The sequence below is a fragment of the Apis florea genome, unplaced genomic scaffold, assembly GCF_048593485.1.
Source record: "Apis florea isolate Af1SG1 unplaced genomic scaffold, ASM4859348v1 contig_3798_pilon, whole genome shotgun sequence".
Classification (NCBI taxonomy): domain Eukaryota; kingdom Metazoa; phylum Arthropoda; class Insecta; order Hymenoptera; family Apidae; genus Apis; species Apis florea.
The window spans coordinates 171,837-192,908 of NW_028256860.1; the positions used below are offsets into that span (position 1 = coordinate 171,837).

General features: G+C 21.6%; 1 protein-coding gene across 3 annotated transcripts in view; it reads right to left on the reverse strand.

The window, feature by feature from the left end:
• LOC100863386 (low-density lipoprotein receptor) overlaps positions 1 to 21,072 on the reverse strand; it is a 91,114-nt gene that overhangs the window by 63,853 nt on the left and 6,189 nt on the right. For all 3 annotated transcript variants that reach the window (XM_012484878.3, XM_012484886.3, XM_003689813.4), the window contains exon 2: positions 19,418 to 19,540. In XM_012484878.3, the coding sequence (XP_012340332.1) occupies positions 19,418 to 19,540 (123 nt within the window). The remainder of the gene's footprint in view (positions 1 to 19,417; positions 19,541 to 21,072) is intronic.

Consider the following 21,072-nt stretch of genomic DNA (forward strand, 5'->3'; position numbering starts at 1 on the left):
TTTTTTTATTTTAAAATAAATTGTAAATAGAAATATTAAGAATATTTCTTTTTTATTTCGTTTTTTTTTCTGATTAATATTATTTTTATTCTTGTATATCAAATCTTTATAATAAATTATTCATATTCAAAATTTTTAATTTGTATAATTTATATTTAAATACAAAAATTTATATAAATATTTTTATTTTAATTCTTTGTTAAAAAATAAAAAACAATTCTCTAATTTCAGTTATTATAAAATATAAAATGCAACACATGTATGTAAAATTATTAAAAATAATGTTCCATTTTTGCGAAACTAATAAATGTAACCATAATTAGAAAAATAGTTTATCATAAAATTATAAGTAATTCATTTTTTAATTTTATATAAAACATATATAGAAAAGATTAAAAATAAAATAATGCATATTATATAATTAACTAAAAATAAAAAAAGAAAATTATAAAGAAAATGTTCATAATTAATTATTTTAATGAATTAAAATAAATGAATAGTGATTATTTATCACATAAAAACTTTATTTTAATGAAATTAGAAAAACTAATGATAAGAAATTTAAACTAATATTTAGAGCTTGATATAATAAATAATATAAATAATATAGAAAAAAGAATCATTTATATTTGGTCCAAGATCATTGTATTAAAGAAATATATATTTATAATATTGTGAACGCGTATCGTTTTCGTATTTTTATGATTAATCAAATTTATCATATTCGTAAGCGATCATATAATTGTAAAACTTAACAAACAAAAAATAATTATGAACTAATCAAATTTTAATAAGTTTGTTCAATTTAATTCCATGAGTACAATCTCTAAAAATTAAAAAAAAACAATTGAGTCAATTTTACATCACAATCAGTTATTATTATTAATCTTATTTATGATCTAATAATTGCTAATACTTATTTCACAAAAAAGCCTAATTTCTCGAAATCTTTAAACTATCGGCTTAAAAAAATTTTACAACATTTAAAAATAAATATCGAATATCAATTTCCATCAACAATAAAAATTCCTTTCATAATTGGTAAATTTTTAAAAATAAATAAAAAAAATTAAGACTAACATTGTCAAATACAAATTTTTATTAATTTTTCAAAATCAAAACAAAAAATTGGATATATAGAAGATGATCTACTCTTCAAATTCCTTGAAGATTTTACAACATTTTTCAATGAAACATTTGTTGTTTTACAAATCTTTTTTAAAATATGTAAAATTAACACAAATTTATAATTTTCTTTAATTTCAAAACAAAATTGCACAACCTGAAAAACTAATTAAAATTTCGAGTAAAGTTATCTTAAGTAAATTTAGTTAAAATATTTTATTTTATTGTTAATTTCTAATGTTAATTTCTATTTTATTGTTAACTAAAAGCGTTAAAATTTTGCCTATCTCTGCTCTAAACATTCGTATATTATTGTATAAAATTTGAAAACCAATAACATAATAATTCAAAATATTATCGAATTTAATGAAACTTTCAAGCATATAAAAAAAAATATTCTATATTTTTTTAAATAACTTCACATATCAGTGTTCTCGCAAAAACATTAGTTCTAATGAAACTTTTACTTATAAATCTTATAAATTATGAATTCATTTTTTATATTTGCAAAGATAAAATTTTTATCTTTATTAAAACAGCAAAATAATTGAAACAAAAAGTAGAGAAATAAAATACAATAAAATAAAATTTAAGATACTAGCAATATCAATCCAGCATTATTATTAAACAAATAAGATCAAATAAAGATAATACGAATAAAAATAGATCATATAAATATATTATTTTCCTTTATTATAAAAACAAAATGTTTTCAATATCTATGATACTCAAAATTACTATTCTGATCATATTTTTTAAATACAATATTAAAATAATTCAATATGGCTTACCGGCTTTATTAAATATGCTAAATAATATAGAGTCTTATAAAAAAGTTTTAAATTATCTAAAAGATAAATTGATTTATATCATTTAAAAAAAATTTTAATTATGCAAATTGAAATTTATATAATTAGTTATTTAAAAACTTACCTCAGATAAATTATAGCAAATTGCACAATATTTGGAATTATATGATGATTATACGATATTTCATTTAAAATCATAGTATTTATTGAAATCCATAAAAACAAATCAAAAGACACTTTTATAAGATTTCGAATTAGAAAGGTTGAATGTATTTTTATACACAATTGCTTTTTTAATTATTTTCACATGTACAAGAAAATCCGAAATATTAATGATATTTGTATCAATTTGAATTTCAGATTATTAAATTATCTAATCAAATCACTGACAAATTATTTATCTTTACTTCATTTGCACTAAATATTTTACATTCTTAAGAGAAATAGTAGTCGATCTAGATATTACTTATTAATAATATGAATCAATATTACACATTAATATGACATATCCAAAAAAAAATGCATACATATCGCAATTGCTTTTTTTATATATGAATGCTTGAATGAATATTTCAAATTCACTAGTCTTTTTTTCTTACACTTGTATTTCTAATGTACATTATATGACCGTTACGAACGAACTGAGTCCAGAATAAAGCAACACTTAGCACATCTTAGCATAGAGAAAAATTATTGACTTAGGCTTTCGTATTCTTATACTTAAAACACACAAACATAACATTTGATTTCGAATATTACTATCTCATTTTTTCTTTCTATCGAATCTTTTTTTTTTAATGCCCAGCATTCAATTGTTAGCAACGCTATTTCAATAATACATTGTCGCGTCGCGGAGTCAATTCAGAATTTGATGAAATAATACATACTTGAATATTTGTTTAAAATAAAATTTTAATTAAATAATTTTCATATAAAATTAAATTGTACAATAATAAATAATAATCGAAATAATTTTATTCAAACAAATTAATGTGAATAATGAATAAGCAAAAATCTAATATACAATAGTAATATGAAAAAAAAAAATACAATGTTTATATGATTTTTTTAGTAGATATAAGATAGTGGCATTATTAGTATTATATTTAAATATAGATATTGAATTTCAACTTTTCTGTTTAGTAATCTCATATCATAATAAAAAATAATTATTGAATTGAGTATTGAATTTAAGTATAAGTAAGGGAGAAAAATTTTTCAATTGATCTATGAATTTCAAATTGATTCAAGTATCATTAGTGACTTTCTTATACATGTGAGGATAAGCAAATTTGTGTAAAAAATACATTCAACCTTTCTAATCTAAAATCTTATAGAAGTGTGTTTTGATTTGCTCCTATGGATTTCAATAAATAGACAAATTGAGTGTCATACAACAATTCAACTATGGATTTAAATAATATGTTTATACCATAAAATGATTTATCTATGGATTTATATAAAGTGATGTATGATATTAACATTTTGAATTTTTCTAAAACTTTATTCGAAATAAGTTTTTGTTAAATAAGGAATTACATAATTTATACATTAATTTAAATTATTAATATTGAATTTTCCAAAAATTCGCAAAACGATACAGAAAAAATAAACGAGGAAAAGCTAAATGCAATCTGATTAAGTAATGAGAAAATCTTTGTCATTATTGAACTGATTTTTCCTAGAAAGAAAAAAAAGAAAAAAATATATATATACGCAATAAAGTTTTCTCGATTGAATATTCATAACCATGCATGCAACGAGATCGCGAATGATGTTCGAAAGTGATTATGTTCGTTCTTTTCGATATAAATAAGTAATTTATTAGAGCTAATGATTGATTATTATTATCATTATTACATTATTTATACACCTGTTCTTTCAATATTATTCAATAAATTTCATTTCAAAATTCGAATCGAATCGCTATCAATATATAAAATAATAATCATAATTATGAATTTTGATTGCGTCTTAGCTCGATTAATTTTCTTTTTTTCTCTTATTCCGTGAAATCATAGAAAATTAATTCTTAAATTAAGATTTAAGAAAGAAAAGTTAATTAGGCGAGAGAAGATAAAAGAAAATAAGAGATTTAAAAAATCAGAGCGGAAATAAAAGAAAATTAGAAAAATTTATAGATATTTTTCAAAATTTTTCATGTTTTTTAAATTAGGATCAATTGTTAGCTGATTTCACCTCGATAATTACATAATTTTTCCTCATTCGAATACATATAGATTTTCAATAATTTGAATAAAATACGATAATCAAAACACATGATTGTAAATTCAATTAAAAAATAGTTTTTCAAAATGGAAAATCTGATATTAATGTTGAAAAAGATAATTTGAAACTCTCTTAAAATATAGAATACATAAGAAAAAAAACGATATAAGTATTTTGCTATGAAAAATGCACATTTATAAAGTAGATAATTTTTATAGAAAGAAGAACTTTTAATATTAGCAATTATATATTTTATATCGCAAGTATGCATGACTATCATATATAAAAAATCATGTATTTCATATAAAAATCATCTGATTTATATATACGAGAAATATCCAATATCTCTTCAACAAAAAAAAAATGATTTTTTTCACAAAAAAGGATTCGAAAAAAATTTTTCTTCGTTTTTAAGATTCTTCTCTTTGCGAAAAATTAATTTTCCGAAATCTCGAGCTTTTTCGTAATGTTTATGTAGCATTTGTAATACAAAATATTCGGAATAAAATGGCTGAAATGACAGTAATATCTCATCTTTCTCTCGATGCAGAATGTCTCTCGAAATTTAAATATGCTTTATCTTCTTTATATGGCCGAATTACGACTAAGATACAAAAAAATTGTGTAACATATATATACTATAATAATAAGTGTACAAAACTTTTTAAGCATGCCTATTAATCGTAACAATATTTCTACTTTTAAAAATAATTCATACTGAAGTGCATGTTGAAAATTGCACTAAAATCGTAAGCTCGATGAAAAAGAACTTTGATCCTTTAAGTTATTTACATTCTATTCGACTAATCCATTTATCTTTAAACGGACATAGAATATTTAAAACTGCCTTTGAAAATAAAAGACATGAATGAAGAACAGCGAGAAAATTAAAAACAGTCTTCTATTTCGCGAGCAAATGAAAATCTTTTCAACCGCAACAATGTCTAATGCTCATGAAGAAACTTTTAATTTGTTAATAATGATAGAAATATTTAAATTAGGAACAGTGGAAAACAGAACATATATAAGAGTATTTAAGAATAACGATGTTAACAAAATAATGCCTTTTTATGTCAAGAAAATAAAATTGAAGTTGTTAATTGTAAAAATAGTCCGAAATTAACAATTAGAATGGTTTTCAATGGAATTGCGGATATAATTTACGATTAAAGTTTTTATCGTTTTAATATTATTTTTTTTTTCATTTTTTGCAAAGATATAATCAATTTTCGGACAAAGAATTCATTTTTTTAATGATAATTATTTGTACAAAAATGAAAAGTAAATGTTTGTAAATATTATAATACCATAATAAATTGTATTTTTGACTTTCATCTTTTCTTATATCCAATAAAAATATTTATATTATTTAAAATTAGAATATTAAAATACAATATTAAAAATTAATCAAAATAAAATGCTTTTCTTTCGATTATATTCATTATAAAAAGATGAAATGTAAGAACAATAATAAAATATTAATTTTGATATAAATAATAATAATAATAATATTTATTCTTATATATATATATATATATACATGAATGTCTTATTCTCTACAAAGAAAATAAGATTTAACGTTAAAAAAATATATAATTATAATGAAAAATATGAAAATAATTAGTAAAGTTAAATATTGATTTAAATTGTTTAAAATCGCAAAATTTTTATTTTTTTAAGTAAAAAACTATAAATTATATAAACTTTTTTTTATATAAGATAAATATGAATATATGTAACTAAAAATATAGTACGATATAAATAAATAAATATAAATTCAAAAATCCAATGAGATATACAAGCGTTTTTTCTAAATAATAATCATAAACATATAAATTATTTTTTTTTTGTATTAATATAATCATAATTATCGTACAATCTTATATTAAATGAGTACAAGAAACATGTTAATTTTTTTTTTAAATCATTTATATCGAAAATAGTGTAAGTTAAAAAATTTTTTAAAAAATGAAAAATTTGTATACTTAACATGTACTTTATAATATGAAATGAATTTTTCATTGATAAACAATTTATAATTGAAATCTTAAAATATTCATTTGTTTTAGTCAATTGAAATTTAAAATTAATAAATAAAATTGAATAATCATTTATTTTAAAAATAAATTTATTTCTTCCATATCTAATAATTTCATTCTAGAAAGACATCAATAATATAAAACAAAAGATAACAAATATAATTTTTATACGTAATATTATATTTCATATAAAACATGTATTTTTATCAAATACAAAATTTGGAATTATAGAAATAATAATGTTAATTATTACATGGAAATTCTAGTTTTCTAATTGAAAAGACATTGAATAAATAATACAAAGTATGAGGGCAATATCATTTTTGAGAGAAAAATTTAAAAAACCCTTGAAATTATATATTTTTTAGAAATACTTTTGATGTAAGTGGAATATGAACATACTCTTGATGATATTTTTCAGTCATGCCAATCTGAATCGGCATTCTATTTCAGAAAAATTATTATAAATTATCAGTTTTCCTGGGAAAACTGATTTTGTATTCTTTCATTCATTTCTGTGTATCATATAATTCTTCAGTCTATCTTTAAGAATTTTTCTTAAGTTGTCAGTCAGTGTCAATTGGTAAATAGAGGTAAATAAATGTAAATTGGTTCATAGAGTCATTAGTCGTTTGTATCCTATCTGAAATATCTGATCTCGTGAAAAAAAGCGTGGAAGAAGTTTTAGAGGGGTAGAGAAAATAGAAAAAATCGTTTAGTAATGGTAAAATGGTAAAATGTGGAGAAAAATCAAAATATTTTTAATTTTAGAACACATTGAACCTTTACATTATTGAATTATTAGAACGTTTTTAATCTTAGAACATTCTGAATTATTATATATATTTGAATTATTCCAACTAAGAGAACATGTTACCTATTGAACTATGGAACTATTAGAACGCGTTTGAATTCTTAGACTTTGTAATCTCGAATTAACAGAACTTTTAAAACTTCATAAATTTATTCAGTAATAAATTTTCATTAATATATAAAATTTAGTTTCGATCGTTTAAAATGGAACTTTGTTAATAATAGACTTAGTAATTAATGAATTTTATTATTACATAGCATAGCTCCACAAACGAAGCTAATATTTTGATTCTTCGAGCCAGATTTTTGCCAAAAATTATAAAATGTAAAATTTATGTCGTAAAATCTATTGTTTAATGCAACACAAAAATTTTAAAAACATTTCTAAAAGCGTTATCTGTTATCATAATCATCAGTGTATCTTTGTCCGACATTTTGCTAAACACTTGATCTTCAAGGACCTTTTGTCGGACTGAGGATTAACGAATTCTTTTAACGTTCTTTATGCAACAGACCAGTTGATAGTGATATTATCTTGACAATTCAATCTATTTTTCCGTAAATTTTTTTTATTAAGACAGCATGAATGCTATGTTAAAAATTCATATCAGAGAACGCGTCTTGTACAAATTTGCGTTGATTCATTTCAAATTGTATTTCGAACATGTATGATCGAATCTTGGATGTCTCCGCGCTTAAAATTCGATGAAAAAAAATAATTCTAATTTTCAAAACATTTTGACATGATTCAAAAGGCGATAGAAACAATAAGTAAAAGCAGTTCATGTCGCAATAAGAATTAAGAACTCGAAATCCTGAATGTTACCGACGACTTCATAGCCGAATAGTAATCTAAACCTAAATCAAGAATTAAATTATCAACAATAGAAATAGTAACAATCATTGGATTAAATATAGAGATACATTCGAATCACAAATACATAACAACGATGTACAGATAATAAACATAAAAAAATTCCACTACTTGAACTCTTCTCTTAAGGGCGCAGCTAGAGTTATACAATGTCTCGACGTTTCTGAAAGTAACTATTGCATAGACATTATTAAAAAAAAGATTCAAGGACAAAAAATTATTGAAACATAATCATATTCGAAGACTTATATTGAATCGAATAGTTATTAGATGAGACACACAATAGCTTACAAGATTTGTAGATAAAAATCTTAAAAAAATCTACAAATTAATGGTATATTATTATAATTTATTTACTGATCACATTAGACGCAATGAAAAGAGAATGAGAATGGATTGAACCAATGATCACTAGGGACTTAAATTATTAGACTTGATTAAATTTTTAAAAAATTATTGTAGAATTTAGGAAATTATTTAGGAAAATTTAATTATGGAAAAATCACAATTCATAAACGCAAATACTCGAATCTGGAAGGGATAAATAATCATATATACTGCAACTCACAAACTTTTTTGCGTCTTGTGCAATAAATCATAGTTCTTCACAATGTGCTAATTTTAAAAAATTAATTCCAAAAATGAATCGCGTAAATACAAAAAATAGCCACATGTTTTAATTATCTAAACACTGGAAACAAAGAATGAACACATGATTTTTGCAAAACTTGCAGCAAAAGACATAACATATTTCTGTCGAGCCTAATAACAATAAAGTATGAACCTTACTCTATGACAATCATTGCATTCTCATTTTTGATAATAACGGACAAAGGAACAACGAATGAGACGCAACACACACGCAACTTAAGACTCTATCATAGTTTTCACAATTGCCGATATCAAATGGAACAATAATTTTATCTACAGCGATAGTAATCGTAAAGAATCAACATGAGCTCAAACACAAGTCAAACATTGTTCGATTCGAACTTTCAATCGTATTTTATAATTAGAGCAATAGTACAAAAAACTTGGTTTTTTTATCTTGCTACAGATTCAGACGCATGGGTCATAAGAATTAGGGATTCCGCGCACCGGATACAATATAACACTGTATAACATATATAGAGATAGTGTTGAGATATAATAATTTTAATATAATTGTATCATCTCATCTTACTTAAAATCATAGAAAACATACCAAGAATTTTATTCCAATTGATACTGTTTGGATTAAAATTGGCAAATCGGCATCCCAATAAATCCAATGGAATTAACATGATAACCGGCACAAGATTATTTTAGAATCTCCAATATGCGGTAGACATTCGGATCCTAATAATCTTATTGTATAGAAAATCTAATTGGGATAGATTATCGCAGATAAATTTCATTGCGCAAAAGAGAAACACATTCACACACATCATATGCAATATATCAGATAATTTCACAGACAAACAAAATAATTCTGAAACAGTATTTCGAATAATCGAAATTCTGGACTCATTGAATTGGACTCAAAAGTATTGTTTGCGAGCACTTATTATTCGTGAGATTTATAAATAGCTTATTCGGAAAAATTTTTTATATAAAAAATTCTTTTTGTTCTTATCGTGCGCGGACCTCTATTAAGCCTAAATACTAAACAAAAGACAGATGTTATCTGAGAAAACTGTCTTTGAGAATTTAGCCAATACTCATAATTATATATTTCTGATGTATTTTAGACCAGTTAGCTGAACCGATCCTAACAGTGATATATTTCAAACACGGCTGATTCAAAAATAAATAACATTGTTCTAGTTCGAGGAATCTCTAAGAGAGATGCGCCGATCTGATCTTGTTGATCGGGATTGTTGATTGATTGAGATTGCCATCCAAGCGAGAAATTTGCTCGAATTTGGTGAGTGTTGCGAATCGAGCACCGGCCGCGATATTATTGCTATTGGCATGCCCCACCAGGATATTGTGACTCTTTCAATTGAATCAAAAAGGGATTTTTCTGAAAGCACGAGCTTCACTTGCAAAAAGAGTTTCACGGTGATCACATCATAGTTTGACCGCCGACAATTACGACAATTAGATAGTTTGTGAACACATCATACTCTGATCATTGGATACGACTTATCTGCTGTGACATTGTGAAAAATCTTGTTCTCTAATAGACACACGTTCCGTACAAGTAACCACTTATATAGTCCATTCATCTTTAAGAAGTATACTATTTGTTGCAAATCTGTCAAAGGGCATTCGACCCAGCTATTAGCTTACATCCACCAAAACCACTAATATTATTATGAGCGCGAACAAGCATAAGAAATATTTTCTAAAATACAATATTCATAACAAATACGAACTTCATCGGAAAGATTTTATTTAAGAAACTCAATAATAAATAACTCAAGGGACTTAGACAAGAGAATATTACTATCATAATAAAAAGTAAAGTCGAAGTCTATAAAAATTGGACCAATAGCGACGTTGGGGTGGAACGAACAGTACAGTTATTGCAGGACTCAATGGTCACGAAAGGAACTTTCTGAGGGAAAACATATAATCACAGGTTTCTAGCTGTGATATAACAAAAAATGGAATTCTTTTAAACTTTACAGAGATTTATCGTATTCTATTTCTATGCGTGGATTCGCATTCAATGAAACATTAACCACAACGTACTACATTTATTATTTTCATACACATCCGAACTTTTCAAAACGAGTATTCGGAATTTGAACTGCACCCGAACTTCAAATGGTAATTTTTTCTCACAAACATTTTTATCCAAAGATTTCTTTCAAAAGTTTCGTTTCTGAATGCGGTTTAAATAGGAATACAGACAATAGATACAAGGAAGAATATACTGGCGTCTAACACTTCTGTAGGACCTTTGTTATCTATGATGTGGACTACGCAAGATCGAATACAAAAACATACTTTGATCTTGATAAAATTTATTGCAAGTCGAGGATTATGTTATAATATTCAGATAACAGAACTAATTTTGTTAGGACACGAAATGAATTAAATTTAAAAAATTTGTTTCGAATAAAGAAAGAAATTCAAAAACATAACATAATTTTTTACAAAAGACACATATAGTAGCATATGATCCTTCCTCGTACATCTCACTTCAGAAGTTTATAGGAGAATTATAAATTCAGCAAAATCTCATAGGTCATAGAGAGACGTAATGTTAACATATGAGGAATTATATATTATCTTGATATAAGTAGAAGCAGTCCTTAATTCTCGTCTTCAAATTTCTATCTATCATCCGATCTCAATGACCTAACTTCTTTGATTCTTGATCATTTCCTAATCGATGATTCACTTTATAACCTCTTTGAATTTAATTTGCAAAATCTAACAAAGAACAAATTGAAGATTCTAAATGATTCAGCAAAGCATACAAGCATTTTTACAAACAATGACAGAATGAATTGGAATAGCAATTGTAATTGTAATAAATGGTGTACGACAGCTGGCAAATTTGAACTTTTTTTTCTATAATAGTGAATAATCTAAAGCAGATTTTAGATTACATCTTAGAAAGAATAAACTCATCAGGATCGTAGTCAGAATGGTGATGGAACAATCAAAAAACCGATGACCAAAATTTGCATTCTATCGCTAAACAAGGATGTCATAATTGCACTATTTCAGAACGCATAAATGGCAAAAATATCAAAGTTTAGCTAAACTAATGCTAAGTTAACGGACATTTTTTAATATAATCAAATATATAAAATTTATTCAATTATTACGTACTTATATGAATTTTACATGTTATTTAACTATGATCTTCTATGATTTTATTATATGACATAAAATTATTCTACATATATTAATTAATTTTAATCAATGTTGTTTGTGAATCTGTTTAATCCTATTATATATTTATTATAATTTTATTTATCGTATTTTATTGTATATATTGATTTCAAGTATTTGTTATCGAATTATCATACTAATTATCATTTGAACTTATATATGTAAGTAAACGCAGTTACATATATAACGTGTTAAAATACTAAACAGATGATATAAAATGATGATGCATAGAACAGTATCATTTTTAAAAAAATAATTTAGAGGACTTTTGGAATTGTATATTTTTTCACTATGAATAAAATATAAATTGGGAGTGGTTTTGAGATAATACTTTCCAACCATGTCAATTTCAATGGCAATCAGCATCATCCTACTTGAGAAAAATTATTACAAACACTCGCGGATCAATTTCCTGAAAACAATGGATTCTGTAAGTCATATAGTTCCTAATTTTAAGAATTTTCTTAGATTGAGAATATCAGCACCACGAAACTAGTCCATGATGTTATTAGCCATTTGTATGTCCCAAATCAAACAAACGATCTCGCGATATGAGCATGAAGAAGTAATTCAGATGAAAAAAATCAGAACATTTTTTAACTTGACTTGAAGAGAACGTTGAATCATTAAACTATTGAACTAACGTTTTTAATCTTAGAAATTTGAAAATTTTGAATCTTTGAATTATTTAAACTAAGAAAACATTTTGATCTATTGAAATTAGAACAATTCGAAATATTGAACTACTAAAATGCGTTTAAACTTTTAAATTTTGTAACCTCGAACTAGCAAAACTTTTAAAACTTCGTAAATTCATTTAATGATAAACATAAACTTTTATTAGTATATAAACTTTCGTTTTTGTAACAATTTTGGAAAGAGGGAATAATGAGGCTTTCTGAGAGATGAAAGAAGGTGATAAAGCAGAATGGTTCATATATAACGCAATAAATCAACCTTAAACAACAAATAACGTGTATTCATTTCATATAAAAAAAAAAAAAAAAAGAAAAAAAACTTATGGAACACTTTAATATATTCATTCAATTTTAAAAGTCATCTTTATTTTTTTAAATGAAATAATTTTTTAATCATCAATTTATGTACACTGTATAAAAATTAATATATTATATCAAAATTAACTCATTTATACTAAAAAAATATTTCAATTTAAATATTTAAATTTTATTTATTCGAACAATCATAATATAATATAAGAATACAATATTTGCTTGCTATTATAATTGTTCCTCAATAATTCAAATTAAAAAAATAAAAATAATTAAACTATCAAAACTTCTATACATCCAATTTTTTGCACTCTGATAGAATCAATCACAAACTCTTTCAATGACCATTTAAATTCATATCATATGATTATTTGATATTCATATTTTTATGCTATTGATATGTTTTATATTATTGTTTTGTTTAAAAGAAACAATAATATTCATTTCATATATATATATAAATATTTTATATATATATTATGTATATATGTATATCTCATAATACATCTCATAATACTTTATGAGATAATTGGCTACTTCGTCTATTTCATTACAATATTTATATTTTGTATTAGTTATAAAAAAAATAGACGAATGTGGAAGAATTCGTGAACAGCACCAGATAATTTTAATAAATTCTTATATCTAATGTTATAAAATTTTAATACAATTTATTAACATATATTTTATTTTGGAATATTTCAAATTAATTTATTTATATAACATATCTAATGTATATCAAAAAAATATTATTCTTATATTATATTTATTATATTTTAAATAATGATAAAAAGTGATTCAAAGCACAATATTCAAAAACTAAATAACTAATAATAGCGAAGAATATAAATATTTCATAATATATTATAATATTTATCGTACAAAATATAAAATATAATAAAGTATTCCAAAAATAAAAATCTTCATTCAAACTTAAACAATTGTTCAATAGTATGTAGATATATATTTTTAATGAAATTCACTTTAATTTCGAAATTATGTATAAATATCTACAATGATTTTATTTTTCATGATTAAAAGATCTATAGTAAAATGTTACATCATAAAATTAATGTAGAAAATAAATCATATATTGAATTTTTTTATATTTTTTCATGTTATTTATTAAATAAATAAATATTGCAATTTAGTTATTTTTTAATTCATAAATTTTGATAAAATTTTATTATTATTAAAAATCAATTAATATGTCCAAATTTTACTATGTATAAAATATATGTATTATAGTTATATTATAGATTAAAAATACGGTATGGATAAGAAGTTAATTCAGAACATCATTGCTTTTTTTCTATTTAATTTCAATTAAATTCCATTAAATGCCGCATTAACAACAACGCGTTAAAACAAGAATATTCGCACATGATATAGCTATAAAAAAAACTGCTGTAAAAAAAACGCACAATCCAATTTTATTTTCCTTGTCGAATGCAGATCAATCAGACTTGTTAACGATTTCTAACTTAATTGGGATCAATCGAAGACCACTTGATACACGAAGCATAAATGAAAAAGAACTGATATAACGATGAAAAATGTATCTGAAGAAAGGAATAGCCTCGAAAATGAAATGATCGAAATCTACAATCGATGCATTCGGCAATGTGTTGACTTGATTCGACCGAGAACTGGCTTTACCAAGCACGACTGGCTTTCACCATAATTATATAGTACCAAGAACCGTTTATGTATACATATATACATGTGCATTTCTGTGCAGCCGTATCGGTTCTTCAAAATGGATGGAGATTCTGATGCAACTGATGCAAGCTTTACGCTACAAATTATGAGAGCCTTAGGCACAGTAAGAGGGGGCAACTGGGATTTCAACTAAGAAGACGACGACAATGATGAAGAAGAAAAAAGTCGTAGAAAAAAAGAATCGGAGGACGAGGCGAATCGACCAAGTTTGGTATGGCGAGAAGAACGTCGAACGAATGGCTCCTTTAAATCTGATAACTGAGAAGTTTTAACCAAACATGAACATCTTTCTTATTTGTTAATAATTAATATAAATTAAATATATTATTAATTATATTAATTATTAATTATTAATATTAATAATATTAATAATTAATATAAATTAATATAACATATTCGTAAATAATAATTTTATTATGATTTTTTAAATGATTTTAATGATTAGGAGTCACTAATCATAAAATTTAATTTTATGATTAGGAGTCATAAAATTGTACCATTAGGATTTTTTTATTAATATTTTATATTTTTTTCAAATATTATATAAATAAATATATAATAAAGATTGTATTTGCAATATAATATAGTAAAATAAAATTTAAATTTCTTCTTGAAGATTCTTCAAAAAAGAAAAAATATATGGGATTAGGCTATGTTTTCATTGAAGTAATATGGAATAATTTTTTGACATTCTTGTTGCTATATATTCTAATATTTACAATAATATAACAAATACCAATTTATAAAGACATTTTGTCCATTTGTTTTGTCCATTAAAACAACATAATTTAAAAAAAATTTCCATTTTATTTGGATTTCAAAATTACATTTATTACTATGAATTATACACGCAAATCAATTTATTTTATATGAATAAGTTTTCTTATTATTAATAACTTACTTCTTACGACTGCAATATCATGTGAAAGGAAAAAGAAATAGAAAAAATTTGTGTTTGATCAAGTTTTAGACTATAATCATGATTTAAATTATACATCATTTAAACTGTATAGTTTAGATTTTGAATAAGTTTAGAAATTAAGATATGATGAAATGAAGATATATAATTTCAGGTGAATGCATTGAAATATAATGATTTATTAAATAAATAATACTTTTAAAAATATTAATAATAAATAATATTTTTATTTCGTCAAATATGAATTTAGAATATCTATTTTATGAATATAGATTCTATTATATGATATTTTTTTCATTTTTTAATTAATCTCTCTCTTTTAATTAATTAAGTTATTATTAAGTTATTTTACTTAAAGATATTTTCATGAAATAAAAATTGTGTATATATCGATGATAGTAGTGCTATATTCTGAAAAATAAAAATGTTTCGAAAAAATGTAGTTATCCAAAAGAAAATTGATTGAATAATATTGATTAATCTATATCAATGCATAAAATTTGCCATTTTTTAGTTAAAGTGGTTAAAGATTCAATAAAATTTAAAAAGAAATATATAGAAAATTATTAAAAAAATAAAATAATATAAAAAAATGAATTGCAAGAAAAAATCAAATATTAATAAACAATTGTTTCAATGAATTTTTAAAAAATAATCTATTAAAAAAGAATATAAAAAGAATATAAAGTATAAATAATCAATATTTCAAAAAACTGAACAGAGGAGGAGAATTCCCTTCTATGAATAGCTGTTATTCAATTCCTTCAGCGATATTATCCTATTCTTCGATATTCTTTTTTTGCATAGCTTTCTTTCAGATTTTTCCATAAACATTCTTCTTCAATATTTCAACATTTTTAGTAAATCGAAGTTTACAATATCATTTTATATTAATAAATAAAAATTTGACTCAATTACATTAAAAATTCAATCAAGAAATTTATTTTTTTAATAATATTCTTTTTTAATAAATAATATTTCTAATCTAATTTGCTATGTCTATTTTATTTAGTTATTTTATATAAGTACAGCATACACACACAAATAAAGTAAAATATTATAATCCTATATACTTTCTACACTATTGATATAATTAATCAAATTAATTGAACTAAAATTAATGTTAAAATAGATTTTTGAAAAGAACAAGAAATTTTTTGAAAAAGAGATTAAAAAATTAGAATCTATAAAACTTATGAACTTAACTTAATAGTAGAATAAAAACTTAAAATAAAATTAAAATGAAATAAAAATGATTATTAAAATAAAAAGAAATAATAAAAATAAAAATAATACAATAATTAGATCAATAATTTAAATTACAAGAAATATTCTGTTAGATAATAAATAAAATTATCTGCATTCAAATTATAGAATCTTTTTTTTTTGGTGATTCAAACAATTCAATCTTGTTGATATTCCATTGATCTTATCTTTCTTTCTTATATTGATCTCATTTTTTATATTAATCCCATCATGCAAATAAATAGAATATGGAAACTAAAAAATATTTCAGTTTCATTCATATTAAAATATTATATTTATCTTGATGTTATTCAATTTCTATTTCAAACATTTCAAACATTTTTTTATACTGCAAACAATTTTGAAATTTTTTAAAATCATTAAATTAAAAAATTTCTATCTCCACAATTTAAGATAAATTACAAAATGAGAACTTATATTTCGAATTAAATAATTTATATTTCGAATTTAATAACAGATAAATAAAAAAAAAAGAATTGTATATATCTATAATAATATAATATAATATTTTATTACAATAATTTTATTACAATATTCAGAAATTATTATCAATTTTATTACTCAAATACAAATTTTTTAAAAAACAATTTTTCTACTAAAATATGTAAAACTATATAAATAAATAATATAATCATTTCGGAATATTTAATGTAAAATTTAAATGTTTAGTTTATGATTTGAAAAATAAGCTTCAATTGAATTGAAATATTATATACATATCAATCGTTGTTTTAATTTCTAAAATCAATTTTTAAATTTTTATATCTACTTCGATTTTGTATACAATATATATGTATATTTTATATGTATATATACGCGTTTCCATTACAAATATGATATATATATATATATATACACAATATTTATTCTTGAAATTATAAATATATTATATCGAAGCACGATGATCAACAAATTTCGTTTCATCTTATGATCCTATTCAATCAAAAAATCTATGATAATAAAAAAATAATTGAAAGAAACATGCCATATTTTTTACAATTTTACATGAGATCGTATTAAAGATATTTTTATTTTCATAAAAAAATGTGTGGAATCATATTTATTTTATGTAATACATAAATTAGATAATAAATAAAAAGCATTATAAAATTTCAACTGAAATTATGAAAATTATGAAATTTAATTATGATAAATAAATTATGATAATGATAGAAAAAAATAACGAAATTGATATAATATATATCAATTCCTGTTTTCCACTAAATTTCTCAATTAAACTTTCAATCAATTTTTTATTTTAGTTCTTGTAGAAAAACATATCGATCGAAATATATGGACAATTTTTTGGATAAAAATTTTTGCGAAATATTTTTACTATTATATCACATTTCTATTATTATATTTTTTTTACATTTACAATCTTTATTAAAAAATTTATATTATTATTTATTATTTTTATAATTATTTTATATATTATTATTATTTCATATTTTATATTATCATTATGTTATAAATTTACAAATTTATACTATTGTTATTTACTTAGTTATTTTTTGTAGATAAAAAATTGAAAATGATCATAACTATTTACATTCGAAAATTTATTATTATAAGTTTTCTTTGAAAGTTATTATAAGTTTTCTTAAAATTCAAGTTTTTCAAATTCAAATAATTTTATTTTATTTTTCATATTTATACAAATCAAATTATCAACATTTTTAATTATTTTTAAAATAAAAATAATAAAAATTTGAAAAATTTATTTTCAAGTATATTATATATATGTATGCATAATATATATATATATATATATTATAAATTATATATATAAATAATATATAAATAATAATAATATATATATATTATAAATTATATATATAAATAATATATAAATAATAATAATAGAAATAGAAATAAACATAAAAAAATCTCTTTTTTCAAAATCTCTAATAACTTATATGATACTATTTTAGCTATAAAAAAACGCAATATAGTATATTTTAGCTAACAATCATTATATTAATCGATATATTAATTTAATTTACTTGTTTTATCATTTGAATTTAACTAATCTTAAATAATAAATATTATATTTAAAATTGTAACAAAAAGAGTAATATTAGAGTAAATAATAAGAGAATTATTAAAAATAATTATTAAAATTAAAAATTATTAAAAATAAAATACAAAAAAAAATTATCACTTTAAAATTATATTTCGAAAAAACAATCGATTTAAATAAAAAAATGAATTGTCTTCAAAGAATATTGATTATATTGATTCATTGAAAATTTATTAAAAAATTTAATCTTAAAAATAAAAAAGAACAAAAATCATTTTAGAATATTTACAAAAATGATTTGTTTAGCATAATTGATTACAAAGTTCAGAAATAGTCGACTTGATTTGAAAAATTATATTAACAAGAACAAAATTGAAAATAAAAATTACACGATGTAAGAACTATTTTTTTATCAAATCAAAAATCAGTCAAAGCATTTCAATTTGATAAGATGAAATAATGAAATAAAATACTGGAATCACCTTAGTATATAAAATGGTATATTGTAAATAGCATAAATTTCAGCAAATTGATAGTAGATAAACTTAACAATCCTAACTTATTATCAACCGATATTAATTGAATACACTTTTTTTTTTTACCAAATAATATTTTTTTAGTCGATGAAATATGAAAAAGTACGATATAAGTGCAAACAGATTGTATGGATCGCATTTTATTTGTCATTTTTTTTATTAAAATACTCAATCTTTTTTACGTGTGAATATATTTGAATATCTGTTTCATCACTCACCTTCACATTTTTTGATAGTTTCATCGGATTTATCTCCGCAATCATCCGTTCCATCACAAATCCACGGAAGTGGTATACATTTACCATTTGCACATTGAAATTGTCTTAAAGAACAAGATTCATCTAGAACAAAATAAAAATAATATATCGCAATATAATGATATACTGTATTAAAAAAAACGATTGTTTAGAGAATCATGCAAAATAAAAAAAAAATAAAATTGAAAAAAAAATTAAAAATCCATAATATTCATACTTTATTATTAAAAATATTAGCATTTTTGTTATATTTCATTTATTATACCTCTCAATTCGCATATATCTATTTTTTTATATATATTTATTATTTATTATTTTTATAACTTTCAATATTCAATCATTAAATTAAATAATAAAAAATATACAATTTTAAAATAATAAAAAATATACTATTTCATCTTAAAATTAAGAAAAGAAAATTATTTTCAATGTAATGAATATTAAATTTTGTTGAATAATTTATAAATGTTTTCATTTTATACAATCAATCCAAATTTATCGGAAAGTTTGTATTAAATTTAATTTTGTTAAAGATAATAGTTACTGTTATCAATGTTAAAATGTTACTAAAAAAAAAGATCTCCAACTCGGAAATTTAAAAAATTATGGAAGGTTACATGGCAACTTTGAAGATATTTAGTGCTTATATAGATATATATTTATTTACTTTTAATTTTTTTTTGCTATCCAAAATCACTTTAAGAAAGTAAAATCGATTTTTGAAAATTCGACTATTTTTCGATTTTATGTTCTGACTCGTAAACTATTAAAAAATTAAACAAAAAGAAATAGGAATAAAATTTTCAGACAAAAGTTGTTTCTTTTCTTAAGGATTATCATGTGTTGTAAAATATTTATTAATTGTTTATAATTAAAAAAAAAATTATAAAAAAATAAATAATTTTTTTTAAATATGTTTTTTAATGTAAAATTTTGACCAGCAGACTAAACAACTATGTTATAAAAAAATACTTTTTGTTTTTAATAAATATAGTTTTGTTGTGTTGTTGACTTTTGTTGTTAAATTTTCAAAAGTAAAAAAAAAAATAAAAAAGTTTGACAACATTAAAAATAAAAACATCTTATAAACTAGTTATACATATAAGTTTCTTTTTTTTTCTATTTTTATTTAGTATATTGATCCAATGTTTACTAAAAAACAAAAATATATATATAAATTTCTCTATTTCGTAATGAAAATCAATAATCATAACAAAGTTATGATTATATATAACTATAATGTATGATTTATATATATAAACTTATTAAAAATAAAAAATATTTTTTTATATTATTGCAGTTATTTAAACTGCTAATTAAAATTTTGTAAAATAAATTTAAAAAAATTATTAATTTTTTTAATTATAACTTTTTTAATTGTATAAACAATTAATAAATGTTTTACCAGATGATAGTTGATTATGAAAAGAAACAACTTTTATTTAAAATTTTCTTTGTATTTCTTTTTTTCTATTTCATTAATTTGCAAGTTATAATATAAAGTCAAAAAATAATCGATATTATTTGCATATAATGATAATATGAAAATGATAATATAAAATTTGAAAAAATTAAACTTTTAATATCTTAAATATGACACTTTTAATATCTATATA